This window comes from Balaenoptera ricei, chromosome 13 (genome assembly GCF_028023285.1).
Source record: "Balaenoptera ricei isolate mBalRic1 chromosome 13, mBalRic1.hap2, whole genome shotgun sequence".
Taxonomy (NCBI): domain Eukaryota; kingdom Metazoa; phylum Chordata; class Mammalia; order Artiodactyla; family Balaenopteridae; genus Balaenoptera; species Balaenoptera ricei.
Window position 1 is genome coordinate 102,062,613 of NC_082651.1, and position 16,173 is coordinate 102,078,785.

Sequence of the window (16,173 nt, forward strand, 5' to 3'; positions counted from 1 at the left end):
AAGACGCGTGTGTGTTGATAGACATGAGCCCGGATGAATCTGGAGGAGGTTGCAGCTGGAAAGCAGTCTGGCTTTTCCAGCACTTGGGCCAGCAGCCCCTGCTAGGTGGAAGAGAAGCAACACCCGCTCTTCCTCAGCTGTGCAAATTCTGCCCTGCTGGCCACCCCATCAGCAGATGTGAGGTCCACTTATGGGTTTGGGAGGCTCCACACTCCCCAATGCGTGTCCCAGAGTCACTTCCCAAGGCTTCACTTTGAAACATTCCAAACCACTGGGTTTCATAGACCAGGAAGCGTCTGTCTATGGGAGTGGGTTCTTCATCCAGGAGCTGTTTGGCACAAGTAAAATGAAATCTGTCCTGTGGGCTTGAATTTGCTTGTTGTGTATAAAGTAGATACCAGGAACTCACAGTCAGTGTGAATGGGTCAAACAGAGAAGGGACAAAACGAATCTGTTTGTAGGAAGAGCGCGATTTTATTTCCAGTTTACATTAGTAGCTGTAGAAAAAAGCTTGAGCATCAAACCATGTAAACTGGCAGAAGACACTGGAAGCTTGAGGCCAGCTAATTCCAGAAAGTTGGAAAAAATGAATCCAAATGGTTTACAAAATGTAGGATAAGGAAGTAAAACCAATTCAGGTAAAAATAGAAGGGCAGTCTCCATTCTCCTACTCTGAATTTTGCAACCCTACCGTCTAAGGTCTGAGCTCCCCGTTGGCATCTTGCGATTTGGGGCTGCTGAGAGGGGAGAGAATCAACAAGAAGCCCACTGTAGTGCTGGGTTTACACCATCTACAGACATTCCCATTGCCAAGTGGAGGTGGGGCCGTTTTGAGTAACATGACTGAATAGCGCAAGGTCAACTGTTCTCCCATCATTTCCCAGCATCTGAATGAATCTGATAGTGAAAGCAGGCCAGTTGTCTGTCTCAGTGAACACCTGGTGTGCAGGTAGCACTGATGCAGAACAGACACACACAACAATTTGTTGATGAACTAAACAAGAGAGAAGAGTTTTGGGGAAGGTAACAGTAGTCCTCATGAGCTGCCAGATCACAGACAGGGCCCGAAGAAAAAGAATACTTATTGTTACACTTACTAATTTATTCAGATAAACGCAGAGTGAATACACTAACAAGTCCACTCAGATCCAGGACCACGTCTTGAGAAGATTCGCTGGAACGGAAGTTGGACTTGACCAATTGTCAGGGATGGAGGCAGGGAGGATTCAGCCCTTCAGTGCTATGGAATGTTTGGCTGAGATTATTGACTCACATTCTCCCCAAATCCATGTAAATGTTCACATAGGAGAAATCTCAGATACCTGTTTATTTCCTATTAGAAACACTCTCTAGACCAAAATTTGATTCCTTCAGTTTTTTCTGATTATAATAAACATTATTTGTTTGGATTATTGTATTTTTACAACATGAGAACAGTCAAAAGGCAGAAGACTCATCACTCTGTGTTTCATGGGTGGGAGCTCTGCCTGCTTCCCCTGCCCCTGACCCTATCTCGTCTCTCACGCCCTCAATCTGTCCTCACGGCACCTGCTGTCAGCTTCCCAACATGCAAATGTGATCGCATCATCGATTGCATGGAGGAACTCAAATAACTCCCGTCATTAGCCTGCAAGGATGGTCTGACCCTGCAGGGCTCTCAGTTCTTCGTGCCATCCTCCCAGTCCCTCCCAGATATCTGGGCATCTCCTTTGAGGCCTGTCTCCAGCGTCGCCTCTTCCTGGGGACGGCCCAGCTCCCTTGGCTGGCCGCCCCTCTATTTTATGACATAGTGCCCTCTCTATACTTTTATCATAGTGTCTGTCACACTCTCTATTCACTCAACAACTATTGGATGAGTGCCCACGACTCCCCGGGCATTTGGTGCACGGTGGTAAACAGTGGCCAGAGGTTCTAAAGCAGAATTACTGCCATGTCTGAGTCCCCATTGGACCATAAGTGACTTGAAGGGTGGATCTGTGCCTTTCACCTCTGAGTCTCCTGCACAGCACAGGGCCCAGCAAAGAGGAAGCTCCCAAAATAAATACACACTGGGTGGGTTCATGCCTGAATGAATATTTACCATTCCTAGGTCCAAAAGTAAGCTAATCATAGTCTGCAGGAATCCCCTATCAAAGTGTTCACTTAGTGATGAAGATCACACATCTTATTTTAGACACACAGAATAATTGCCAACAGCATTTTCCCGGATGTCTTTTCTCCCCATTGCTTGCAGTATATATACACATAGAGTTTTCAGGAAGAAAAAGACTCTAATTAGCAACAATGCTTTGGAAAATTGCCCTTTTTCAAGGAAAGGTTATGAGCTCTTGCTGTAAGGGTCTTACCCAAGTTTGGGCCAATTTTAGCATGATTAGTGCTGACTGCCAAATACACCAAGTCTGCTTTCTGTGACGCCAGGGCAGGACTGACACCTTCTACAGAGTTTGAAACTTGCTCCCATCAAAGACATTTACGGTCCATCTCCTTTGAGTGGTCATTCTGTCTACAGATATAATTTTATCTCGAGAATGTACAAATCCAAATATATCCAAAGCTTTTTTGCAACTTCTATATTTTCGTATTTCACAAAAATGTATACATGTTAATATCGTACGCATGAACTAATTCTTTTTTTTAAATGTGCGTCGCACACCGTGTGCATTTGGTAAGATGTTTAGCGGACTTGTGTTGTCAGTTACATGATGTTGTGCACGTGCTTCGTAAACCATCCCCGGGGGGTGCTGTGCGGATCCCCGTGTGATCACGTGGATGGTAGCGATAAGGGGCGAGGAGAGGAGGGAAAGTGTTAGCAGCAGCAGACGCAAGCCAGCTGTGTCTCTGTGCAATACTGCTCTGTGCACAGGTGCCGGCACACCCGCGGGAGTCCTGTGCTCACATCCTTTCTGCATTCGTGCCGAACCTCAGCCTCTTCACCCAGGACTCCCGTTGCCCTGAGATCCTCAAAGATAGTAACTCAGATCTTCCCTCTCTTTTTTCACAGCGTGTATGGCTGCCCCTTGGCTAAAAAAAGAAAAACACAAGACAAGCAGCCCCAGGAACCTGCTCCCAAGCGGAAACCGTTTGCGGTGAAAGCGGACAGCTCGTCGGTGGATGAGTGCTACGACAGCGACGGCACGGAGGACGGCGACGACAAGGAGGACGACGAGGAGGAGGACGACTCAGACGAGGACGACGAGCAGAGGGAGGACGAGGACGAGGATGACGAGGGGGACCGGGAGGAGGAGATGGAGGAGGAGGACGAGGAGGAGGACGAGGACGGCGAGGACGTGGAGGAGGACGAGGACGACGAGGACGACGAGGAGGACGAGGACGAGGACGAGGACGAGAACGGTAACCTTTAACCTCGCAGCCGAGGGCCGAGTGGTGGGCGGGGCCCGTTCCGCGGCGCATGCGTGGTTGATGCCCACGGGATCAGGCGGCCGGGGGCAGCGCCGGGAGGAGCCTTCCCTTTCCTTTTAGAGAATTTCTGTAAATCATCCATCAGACGTGAGATGTCGTTTCTCAGACTGGTCATCCCCCAGGTTTGCTGAAATATCTGTGGTGTGCACACGTTTGTTTAGCTCAGCGACTTTCATCGAGAGAGTTCCGTTTGCCTTTTCTCGGGGGCTCCACCCGAGAGATCCCGTCCTGAGCCACCCCGGGGGCTGTGGTGTTGGCACGGGCAGCCCGCGTGCCTCCCGGGAGCTGGCAGCCTGTGTGGCCCCTGCTGCATGAGCTGGTGACGCAGGTCTGTCCGTCGGTTGCCAAGGCTTTCCTTTAGTGGCCGTCAGGCATGGGGACGAGGGGGAGCCCGGCTGTGATGAGGTAGTGAATCAGCCCGTCATCTGCTTCCACGCTCAAGAACTGTGTTTCTGATCCAGGGAGACAGACCCATGAAGAGCACGCTGGGCAGGGTAGCGGCATCTTTGGGGCAAAAATTTCAGGTGGTTTTGCTTTTGCATCCAGCTTACTGTTAGTGTCAGACTCAGATATAGGACTTCAAAGCCAATCCCTTCACAAAAGTCCTTTCTTTTCTAGAAAGAAGTGGCAGGTTGCTGAAGAGTCTTGTTCTAGGCTTTACGGGCTTAGAGTTTGCCTCAGAGAAACGGCAAAGCAGGTTTAAAAAGTGAAGGGAATATGTTTTCCTTACACTTCTTCCTTGGGCTCAAAGCTCTTCAAGAATCTGAATTCTGAGAAAGGCTAATTCCTCAACGCAAAGGACAGTGGTTTCAGCCAATGGAGAGAGAGTTTTTAGATCAGGCAGGTGTGAGTTGGTTGTTTCTAATCCCGTGGAGTTGGCATGAATCAACTTTCCTCCTTCAGAGGTTACACTAGTTTGTTCCAGGAAACCTGGCTTTCATGAAAGAATCCTCGATTGTTACTGTAGTTTAGCGTCCTTATGAAAACAATTGACTGCTTAACTTACATGGATAATACAAACATATCTGTATATAAATGTATACACACATACACACGCACACACACACACACGCATAAACTTCATGCATTAAAATCTGGCGTCCCCAGGTTATTTTTCTCGTCTTGTTGTTATAGATGGTGGTGTGGAGGCAGCCTAAGGAGTAGCATCGGAACACACCCACAGACACACACCGCTCGCTCTGCTAAGCAGACTGTGGTGTCATTAATGAGACGATGGGACTTTCATGCTGAGTATTAAAAACAGCAGCTCTGGGTAATATGTGGAAAGTTGGAGAATCGACCAATTTGGCAAATTATTGCTGGACCCTGTATTACATGTGTGTAGTTCTGGGTGAAATCATTCATTGCTGAGGCTGACTCGTGATTTGTAGCTTAACCATGGCTTCTTATGAAGATAGTATAAAATGCTGCTCTTTCATATTCTCTTTCTATGCTTAGAAAGCGGTAGACATTAATATTTGAAGTTATGGATGTTTGTGGCTGTGGTGAATTAGGGTGAGAGATATTTGCACATAGGCATCATTTAACCAAGTGCCTTAACCAGAGTCTAGGGTCTGCTCTCCGTTTGCTAGAACTAAACTTTCAATTTTAATTTACTTAGGGCCATGTTTTAAATAATCTACTTTTAAAAGTGCAAAATGACATATTTTGAAAAAGGGATCACAGGTTTATTGAAACAGCTTTAGCATGTGACTGCACTGGCTTCATTCACTCTGACTTGAACGCTTAGAGTTGTTTTAAAAAGTGAGAAGGCAAACCAAAGATAAAGACATTTTTCTAGGAAAATTCATGTAAGTGGGCATAATCAAGGGTGCATGATAGAGCCATGAAACAATTGCACAATTATAACGTCGGCCCCAGAATGTCTGATTATGTGACCCACCCTGCCTGGTGACCAGCACTCAGTGTTCTGCAAACATGAAGCCCAAGTCGGAGGCATGTAAGGAAGTTGGTTCCAGAAAGAAAATGCCCAGCAGGAGGATGAATGATCAACTGTTGGTCCCTGGTGGCAGGATTCATATTCAGCTCTGGATTCTCCAGCTAAACACCTTCTAGAATCATCTATTCTTCGAACTTTAAAGGAATCAACCAAAACTACTAACGAGAGGTGCAGCTGTGGTGGCCATTTGTGGGTCATCAGGCTACCTCTTCTGCTGTAAGACAAATATGTCCATTTTACCAAATACTTTGGCAGTAAAGTGTAATAAGCTACTCCCTTTTAGACAGCCTCTCACCAAGTCCTAAGTCCCAAGGAGTCGTTGAATCAAAGGTAGCCCATATGATGGACCCTGAACTGTGGTTCTGATTGCTCTAAGTTCTGAGCAGGAAGACCCAAAGGCTTGCTTGATTTCCAAGTCAAACAAAAGCATCCCTCCTAAGAAGAAACCACTTCCGAGGCCTGATTCCTGGAGAGGGTTTCACCAAGCTTTTCTGTCACAGGGAGAAATCTCCCCTGGAGGAGCCCACGAACAGGTGTTCCAAGACCCCATGTAGCCAATATCACACAAAGATATGCCAGGTGGATTATCTAGTGGGTTATTTCATAACCCCCAGGGTCAGGAATCTTCAGGAAGGTTCTATCTAGATCAAGGAGACACAGCTCTGCTGATGAAGTGCTCATTTTACATGATCAAACTCCTAGCTGTGTGTGACTTAACGACAGTCAGGCTTTGAAAGGCATGTGTCCATCCATCTCCCATTTTCATGTCCTCCCAAATGCATTTTATTTTACCTGATGGCTACGTTTAGTGCCGAAATCACTATCAGTCTGTGTGAGTATCTGCCCCCATAGCCGTGTCTGTAACATGAGAAACTCATTTCAGGACACCGCACATTGCATGTCTTTGTCCCCTCCTTGTATTGGCAGTAATTGTTTCTGAAAAACTGAGGAAGGTACTTTCTGTGTCTGGTGACCAGAGTTCTGGGTCAGCATCTCGAAGTCGGTCTTGCGTGTCCCTTGTTGACATTCTTGGCAGCTCTTGCATTGCTGAGCCAGCAGCAGATCCTCTCCAAGGGGGATTGTGCCTCTTTCTTAGTAAACTGAAGCACAGACAGTGACTGACAGTTAACAGAGTGAGAAGCAAGGCAGGCAGGACTCGGTGCGCGGAGGCATCTCGGGCGCCGAGGGGCTGCTCATAGGACCCGTCACAGCAGCTGATGGTCACCCAAGGAAACCAGGGCAGCCAGGTGGAGTCACACGGACAAAGCTTAAGCTGCCCTCGGCCTCACTAGTAGCTACAAAGTCTCAGACTATTTCTACCATTCTCCACCCCTATTATAAACTGAAATGTGAAGTTTATTGAGAGGTTTTGTTACAGAGAAAACAAATGCTTATAAGCCACCAAATTATTACATAGGAACCCACCGATTACAGAAGGACTATTATTTATAACTTGCAAATTAGGTGTTTATTCTAATTCCAAGAATCCTCTGGCGTTGTAGTTACACGTGAACCAAAATATTACTAATAATGTACATTTCCAGTCAGTATAGTAATGTACACACTGTGTTTGATCTTCACAGTGACTGTGTAAGATGGGACAGGGTAGAAATTATTTCACTCTCATTGTGCTAATTAGAAACTGAGGGTCAGAAAGATAAGATTATTTTCAGCAAGTGGTAGATATATGGTCAAACTCTGCTGATGGTTTTTCTTACTTCAGAGCTTGTGTTCTTTTTATCACTCTCTGCTCATTTGAAGAACAGGATATGCTATCTGAGTAACTCATTTCAGATTACATTAAATGCATCACTAATTAATCAGAATTATATTTCGTCCAGTTGACCTATCATAGGCTGGTCTTTTGCATGAAGAATTTTATTTTCAAAATGCATGTAATGGTCTAAGGTGTAATTATGAGCTTAAAGTTCCCTCGTTATCCTAAAGTTGAGAAAGTTATTATTCAGGGGTCATAGCTTTTTCGAATAGCAGATTTTTTACATGGTATATAGTAAGTACCTTTTCAGAGTCTTATAATTTGAGAAATATAGATTCAATGGTTATTTAATGCCTAGTAAGTTACAGTTATTTTCATACTACAGCCCACTTAAAAGAATACACCTTTAAATAATAGATAGACTCACATATGTGTGTATAAAATAAGTGTGTGTATTTAAATCTCCTTATGAGTATATATTGTATCTGCCCACTGACAGGAAAGAAAATTCCATGAGGAAGAACATAGAAATTTGCTGTCCAGATGACAGAAAATGTTCATGTCCACAGCCATTTTTAACACATAACTGTTTCTTTTTTGTGTGATTTGCTCTGGTTATAACTTTATTTTTTTTTTAATGTTCATTGGAGTATAGTCGATTTACAATGTTGTATTAGTTTCTGGTGTACAGCAAACTGAGTCAGTTATATATATACATATATCCACTCTTTTTAAAATTCTTTTCCCATATAGGCCATTGCAGAGTATTGAGTAGAGTTGCCTGTGCTATACAGTAGGTCCTTATTAGTTATCTATTTTATATATAGTAGTGTGTATATGTCCATCCCAATCTCCCAGTTTATTCCCCCCTTACCCCCAGTAACCATAAGTTTGCATAACTGTTTATTAATATATTCTGTTTCTGAAATACATTTGTAAATATGTAAGGTCCTTTCTTTGCTTACTCTTTATTGAATCTTGGGACTTTCTGGACAATTCAACTTTGAAGACAATTGACTTGGCCATTGGGTTAAATTAGGTAAAAATGCAAACACCTTCCTTTTCTAGAGGTTTTCTGGCTTCATGCTCTTCTATGTGTGAATTAGCCAAAGATGTGTGGTGGCCTCCTTGGAAGGTCACATCTAAGAAGGAATTGGGGGGTTTGAAGGGAAATGTGAATAATTACGTTGAGAATGTACAGTGTACAGCAGAGCTGCTCTGGGCAGGGGTTAGTGAGCTGACCAGAGGCTGAGTGTCCTGTGAGGTGTAGAGCCCAGCACGCTTTGGTCAGGTCACTGCAGCTCGCCTCTCCTGCCATCCGTGGACACCTTCACAATGGTGTGGTCAGTGCCTGTCACATTCTGACTCTGGGCTCTGTTTGCACCGCCCTCCCCAGCAAGCAAACCCACACGTAATCCAGCTTCTCTGCAGAAACTCAACTGTCTTTGAAGGGAACTCAAGACAAAACCCACCCTCACAGATACAACTTTTGTTTTAATTACCAAGTTTCCAGGGTTTTTTATTCCACACAGGATGATTCCCTAGGTGCCACGTTATTAAAGCATCATGACAACTTGCAATCAATGGGCTTGAATTTCCATAAGACAGGACAGAATGAGGAGGGTGAGGGTCTCTCACTGTGGCCTCCGACCTCCCCAAACTCCCTTTCGATGAGGCACTCGCACTGATCAGCCAGTTACCTCTTACCTCATTCTCAGGAAACGGCCCTGATGCAGGAAGCAAGTTGAGATACAGACAGACTGTGCATCAAAATTAGCCCCCCAGCTTTCTCCTGCAGTCAGCAGAAAACGCAGTGAGTTCTGTGACCAGCGGAGAAACCAAGGTGTGTTTAGTAGGCAAGGTCTCAACTGTGCACAGTCGGGAGAAAGAATATGATGACTTTTTATCATCCTAAAAATTAATCTCTCCCTCCATCCATGAAAGCGTTATTTTAGGCAGTTTAATATGTGAATACATTGAGTGTATGGCTCCACCACTCAGAAATGAGTAAAGGCAGAATTAGGCATTTCTAGGTATCAGTTTATGATAAAAATTAAACTTTCTTCTTGCAAACTAATTTTGCATAATTAGAAAATATAATTTTATGTTATGTTTCACGAATTTTCAGACTCTTCAATACAAACCAGAAAACTTGCTAACAAGGTGAAGTCATGTACATTTGAGACGCAAGCAACATGCATAAAGTACGGGGAAAAATCTTTTTTTACATAATGATAAGAAATAATAGATGTAAGAGAGTAGATCTAACGCATTTTTATTCAATTTTTTTTTTTATTTAAAAGCTTTTAATGACATAACATATATTTAACAGATAGGGCAAAAGTCGAGAGGTACAGGTCACATGACTGAACACCAGGCCTGAGTGACCACCTCCCTGCTCAGGCCCAGCCTCTGGAGTTCATGCCTATCAATGCCATTTTGATTGTGTGGTAAGATGAAAGTTGTCATTACAACCGTTACAGTGACCGAGAAATGCACACTACGTACCAAATAGCAAGGTAATGAAGCAAATTATAACACAGTGTGGCAACACACAAGCAAGTAACCACTAGGGTAACATGACTTTGTCCAGTAAATGCTTTCTATTCCATTTGTTTTTAAGGTCCACTTGAAGGGAAGACCAGCTTATTTCTTTATCTTAATTTGATTTTTATGCCAAATGCTAGCTTGGCAGAGGGTGGGATAAAGGTGGGAAGGCATGTCTTGTAGCTCTGGCTGCCCTGCTTCCCTCATTCTCCCTGGACTTCAGTTTGGCGTCCAGAGATTAGGCTGATAACACTTGCCCTTCACTCACCTCACTGACTTGCTAAGCTTTAAGCTTTAAGGCAGGTGTGGTCCAGAGAGACGCTGGGGAGAGGTGAGCAATCCAGAGCTGCAAAGTAGTGACCGTAACTCAGGTGGCTTTTGCACGGTTCTCCTCTCTCAGGCACAAACTCAAGCTTGTCTGTAATTCCGAACCCAAGGTCCATGGCGATACCAAGCAAATATATTATGTACATCAAAGCTGCATTAATTTAAAAGACTCAGGGCCTGGTGACAGCTCACTTCAAAAAAATGGAATGTGTTTTCTGTGTACACAGAAGTGCACTGGGTTCCATGGTGACACAAAAACTAAATAGATACCACGCTGTGCCAAAAAGAAACACACATAATATAGCATGAAAGAGGAATGTGTACATGAAAATATATACATAATGGTGCTTTACAAAGGGCAGAATTAGAAGCCATAAGCCGAGGTGGAGGCTTTAAAAGTTTGAGTTGAAAACAAGAACAAAAGTTTCAGATTTGAAGATGATCGTTGAGCTTTAGATTAGGTTACCAAAGAACGCGGTAGTGTTTCCGAAAGGTCTTTTCCGTCTGATGGGGACTGAATCCGGTCGAAGAGAAAAACGGGGCCCCGCGCCTCCCAAGTTCCTCCCAATCAAACATACTCGTTGGAATGGCCACACCACACCAGTATGTAAAACAGGAGGACCAAAGTTTTCACAGACTCATGTCCACTCCCTGGTTTACAGCGTCAGCAGTAGCAAAAGCAACCTTGGTCTGCTGGGCCAGGGATGTTCAAGGTCGTCCAGTTAATTTGGAAAGTCTCTGAGCTGTGTGTGCGTGCACGCGCGTGTGTGTGTGTGTGATTAGAGTGAGAGGGGGATGCAGTTGGTTAGTATGTTTCAGTCCGTCTCATCCTGAAAACTACTGATTTCAAATAGCTCTTGTTTGGATTGGGGGGTATGACTATTCTATTTCTTAGTCTCCACACTTGGATAAACCACATACCTAAAATGTCATCAAGTAGAAAGGTCCTCAAAACTTAGTGAATAAATAAAACTTTATTCACTCACATTCCATTAATTAAGATCCCTAATGAATAAAAACTTCAAGAAGCATAACTTACACATTCTACATTAAAAATTGTTATGCAACTTGGATCCCTTGTGAAAACCATTATTTTTTCCTTCAGTTTATCTCATTTAGCTTAAAGGACATTTTTACATAATGCTTCAGCTTATAAAATGGACAACTTCTAGAATCAGTAAGCCAACAATCCTCTTCTGAGCTGTTGTAGTGACATTAGCCTGTGCTTTGGATGCTGTCGAGCTGGCAGAACTCTGCCCGGGCCCCCATGCCTCGCTCTGGGCCCAGGAAGCTGACTGTACACGCGTGAGGTCTGACTCGGGGCGTGAAAGGGGATGCATGGCCGTGACCTTCACCTGTGCTGACGGGGCAGGTGACAGGGAGGGTCGGAGTAGAGACGCACAGGGGCTGCGTGTGGACACGGGCCACCCTCCTCCAGCACAAGCCCAGACGGCGGGCTTTCCCCTGGAGACGATGCAGCAGATGTGCCGGGACCACCTTCTGCGCTCAGGGCATCCTTCCTGCACTGCAGACATGGCTCTCGGGAGTCGGGTGGGGACCAGACTGTCACCTTCCAAACCAGGGCCTGGTGCCCAGAGCCGCCACGGGGCCCCAGACGTCACGGAGCTGTTCCTCGACTGCACAGAGATCTGGTGGTGGGTGGTTTATATCAAATCTGTGTTACTTAAGTCCACGTATAAATTATATATATATATATATATATATATATATATTTTATACAAGTCAAAATCAGAGCTCAGCTCCCACTGAACTTCCGTGTGCTGGCCCTGCACGGGCCAACATGGTAGCCCCTGGGCACACGGGGCTGTTTAAATATAAATATGTTGAGTTTGAATCTAACTTAAATTAATTAAAATCACATAGTGTTGAAACTCCACATCCTTAGACCCACCAGCCTTTGCCCCCCAGCTCCTCCTCCCGGGGTACGGGCCCCTCATCCCTCGGGTCTCTGCCCAGAGGCCACCTTCTCGGCGAGCCTGGCCCAACTGCACCCGACGCGACCCCTGTCCGGGCCCCCTGTCCCCTCCCAGCACAGGCCACCCCCCGGCATCACTGCTTACAGTTATTTTCCGTTTGTTTCTCTCCCGGCCCCTACGCGGTGACGTCCCTGCCTCCTGGGTTCATCCTTCGGCTCCGAACAGCAGTTAAGTGAATAAATAAGCTGTATTTGTTCGTGCGCCCCAGGCCTGTCAGAACTGGCCTAACCAAAACTGTGACAATTAGAACATCTGTCTGTGATCTGATAAAAACTTGTCCTATGTCGTCCTCTCCGAAGTTTTTGCATCTTGAAGTCGGAGGAAGCTATCTCGAAAAGCCAATATTTGACCCAGTAAATGCCGCCGGATGGAGCTCCCCAGGCCTGCGTCCCCAGGCCTCCGTGTACTGCGTGAGAGCCACGCGGCCGCAGTGAATCGGCTGCCCCGGCCCCGGCCCCGGCCTGCCCCCGAGGGTTGCTCTGCCTCAGACGACAGACGTGATGCGCGGGTCTCTCCCACATGGTTCCTCTCGGGCTGAGGAAGGCTTTCAGGCGAGGCCGGGAGCTGAGATCGGGGACACGTTAGAAGCGCACAGCTCAGAGGGGAGCCTGGCGGGTTCCTGAAGCGGCCCTGTGCCGGGGCGCGTCCTGCCCGGGCCCGGGGACAGCAGGGGCTGGAGGGACCCCTGTGTCCTGCTGCACAGGATCAGCTGATTTACACAGACAGGAGCAAATCCCAGCCCAGTAAGCCAGCTCCTCCGGGGAGAAGTAGGTCCAGCCGCTCCAAGCGTGGGCAGGCGTGGGGATGAGACCGCAGCCCGGAAACAGGTACAGAAGCAACAACACGCAGCTCAGAAAAACGGGCTGGGAACTGCATTCACTTCACCCACATCATCTCCCCCCACGACGCGCCCCGGTGAGAACAAAGCAACTACCTCTAATCACCCAGGAACCACCGTTAAAACTGTGAAAATAGATGGGGGTAGTCTGAAATTCCCCACCAAAGTGAAAACAAGACAAACAACAGCACTGTTAAGTAAGAAGGAACTAGAAAATGTGACGGGTAAGTCCAGAGAGGTGACAGACCTTGAATCTTCCAGCCACATCACCCGTCTGTTCCACTCTCACCTTCAAGATTCTCCTCTCATTCACACTGAACTTGGGGGGTGAGTGTGAAGGGGTCCTGGGAGCCCTCCAGCTCCGCACCCCACTGTTCAGATGGGGGAGAGGGAGCTTGAGGAGCAAGGGCTGCCGGGGCCCCAGTGCTGGCCATGGGAGAAGGGCTGTGCCCAGGATCCACCCTCCCAAGCGGCCGAGGCTGGCGCCTCCCCAGCAGAAGCTGTAGTGCGAGCAGCGCCTGGGCGAGCGGGAAGGCCTCTCCTACCACAGAGGGAAAGGGTCCACGACGTCTCAAAGAGGGTCGGGGGTATTTCCAGAAGGACCAAACTCACATCGCTCCGTCTGGTCTTGGGGACAGGGCTGCAGGAGTTACGTGTCATCAGAGGGTCCGAGTCCATGGATCACTGAGGGGGTCGGTCTGTCCTCTGGTCCTTCCCTCCCCCGTCTCTGCACAACCTCATGCCTGGGTGTCCCTGACCCTCCCACCTTCCTACCCACTCGGTCCCCTCACGCTGCCCAGGACGCTGGTCCTAGGAACCCAGTCCAAGATGTTCCTAATTTCCGAATCTTTGCTCTGCATCAGAATGGACTTAAACTCCGCCAGTCAGGACCCTCGTAGGTGACAGGCCAACGAAGCTGGCAATTCCGGCAGACATTTCAACACCTGGTGCTATAACTGGCCCTCAAACCTCAGCAAACCAGCGTAAAGGAGGAAGGCTCCGAACAGCGGCAGCAGCTCCGAGCGGCTGGCAGGCAGCAACCGTGGTGGATGGAGAGCTGGACGCCCGGCTGGGACTAGTCTAGAACGGGCCGTGTCGGCGAGGACGGGCAGGTCGGTCTGGCTGCTGTGGAAGGAGGCTGTGCCGGCCCAGCATCCTGGGGCGGCGTCCCGCCCTGTCACCTAGCAACAGGATGATGTGGAGAAAACGCCAGCCTCTCTGGGGCTCCGTGTTGTCACCTTCGGAAGGACAGTAGGTGACACCTCCTTCTCACAGGGCCCCTGTGGGCATGAAATGAGGACTGACAGCCACAGGCCACGAGACTGACCACTGGGGCTGTGATTCTGTGTTCGCTCGATGGGGTTTGTGTGATGATCACCACTTTTGCTTCTTTCCTGTAGTTGCTGTGGCTATTAAAACACCATCATCTTCTCATTAGGATCTAATATATCATCACATTTCTGTACTTACAAGTCAAAAATGAATGTTCATATTTATTTCTATAATCAAAAAAGAAACACCTATTGATGCCATAAGAAACTGTGGCCTTTGGTGATTTGAAACCCACGAGGGTGGACTCTTAGACCACGTCTTCTCTGACCTGGTAAATCTAGAGCAGTTTCTGCTTTGAAGAAGTGTCTCTTCTTTCTGTTTGTTCTTGTTTTTTTTTGTTTTTTTTGTTTTTCAGTCACTTTTCTATTTGCTAGCCTACAGCCTATTTTCATGGCTAGAAAGAACAGCAGTAACACAATCAGGTTTAGCACTAGACACTGAAAGAATTAAAAGGTGCGTCAGACATATTTTTTAGAGACAAAATACTAAACGAAGCCAGTGCTTGTATTTATAAAGTTATAATCCACAGAGTTCTAACCACAGCAAATTCCGGTCGTGAAGATGGAGACAAAATACCATATATGGCTCCATTTTTTTAAAGAAGTGTTTTTGGTTTTCTAATTGTAGCTACTGAGCCTAAATTGTTTATAACAATCTGATTCAAAGGAGATAAAATTCAGACCTACGACATTTTACAGAGCTCACACAGGAATCCAAAAATGCATGTAATTACAGTACAAACAAGGTTTTTGTTTGATGAGGAAACACTGGGGAGACCCTGAGCCACTGAACCGCCTGTTCATAACTAGAAGGGTAAACCGCCTGAAAGCACAAAACCAGAGATGGAATTCCAAAAGCTCGCTGTGAATGATTTTGAATTCTGGAGGCTGAAGCTTAGAACCTGCTTGTTGACAGGCTGCCTGATGGATCCCTTCCATCCGCCCACATCATTGAGGCATGACTTTATCTCACATGCGTTTTGAAAGAGTTAAATACCGATAACTTGAAAACGTCCATTAACCCGCCAGGATTTTCAGCCACTCATGCAGTCTCTCCAGACACCCCCAGTCTTACTGCTGGGGGTCCGGCAGCCTCGGAGGACACAGAGGTTGGTGACCAGGAGGAAAAGCCGAGCCTTGCTCAGTCAGACGCTAACCCAGTGTCCCTTGATGCCCCAGATTTCTCCTACAAGTAGGCAAAGTCCTCCACATCTGCTGTGTGGGCCCGGCCTCCCCGGAGACCTGCCACCAGGTGTGCAGGGCTCGTTCACATGCGGGTCTTTATGCGGCACAGAATTCTCGCGGTTCCAGTAAGGGCTCAGGCCTGGCTCGGGCCGCCAGCGTCACCCAGCCAGTAAGAGCAAAGGCCCAGCCTGGACCAGGAGGTGTAAGTTCCCCTGTCACTGTCACCCTGATGTGGCTACGCAGCAAAGGGCGGCCTGCAGGGTCCAGGTCTTCAGGAGGGAAAGGACCCCCCAGCTTGTTCGCAGGCTCCCTCACCTGTGTGGCTGGGAGGCCGTGTGAAGAAGCGTGTCCACCTTCCTTTAATCTCCTTGTAAAGCGATAAGGTCACCTAGCAAGGAGCGGAGACATGAACAGGTGCCTGATGATTGGAAAGCTGAGCCGTGTCCCTTTTCTGTGTGACACTGAGGGGAAACCACTTCCTCTTTGGGGCAAATGAATTGAAGATCATCCCGAGATTCTGAATTTGGAGACTTAATGAAAACCATGCGGATGACAAGTTTGGTAGGAAGGTGGGGAGTTTCATAGACTGTGGGCCTCATCAGCGTCAGGTTCCCATGCAGCCTTCGCTGTGGTTTAGACGGGCGGGGGTGGAGGGCATAGCCTCTCTGCCCTGGTCTCTCCTTTCACTGACTTCCTCCTACTCCAAGCTCTTCAGGTGACAGGAGAGAGCGAGAAGGAAATCAGGACAACGCCGCCTCTTATTTGACTTGGCTTCTGCTTAGAATCGACTTTCAATGCTTCCAACGGTTGCACGTGGTGCCTTGTTTTCAAATCACAACTTGTAGGTTCAT

The 16,173-nt window shown here is 47.2% G+C and overlaps 1 protein-coding gene across 2 annotated transcripts in view; it reads left to right on the forward strand.

Annotated features, from left to right (window-relative positions):
* Positions 1-16,173, forward strand: part of MYT1L (myelin transcription factor 1 like) — a 135,897-nt gene that overhangs the window by 22,192 nt on the left and 97,532 nt on the right. For both annotated transcript variants that reach the window (XM_059943164.1, XM_059943165.1), the window contains exon 4: positions 3,002-3,351. In XM_059943164.1, coding sequence (XP_059799147.1) covers positions 3,002-3,351 — 350 coding nt within the window. The remainder of the gene's footprint in view (positions 1-3,001; positions 3,352-16,173) is intronic.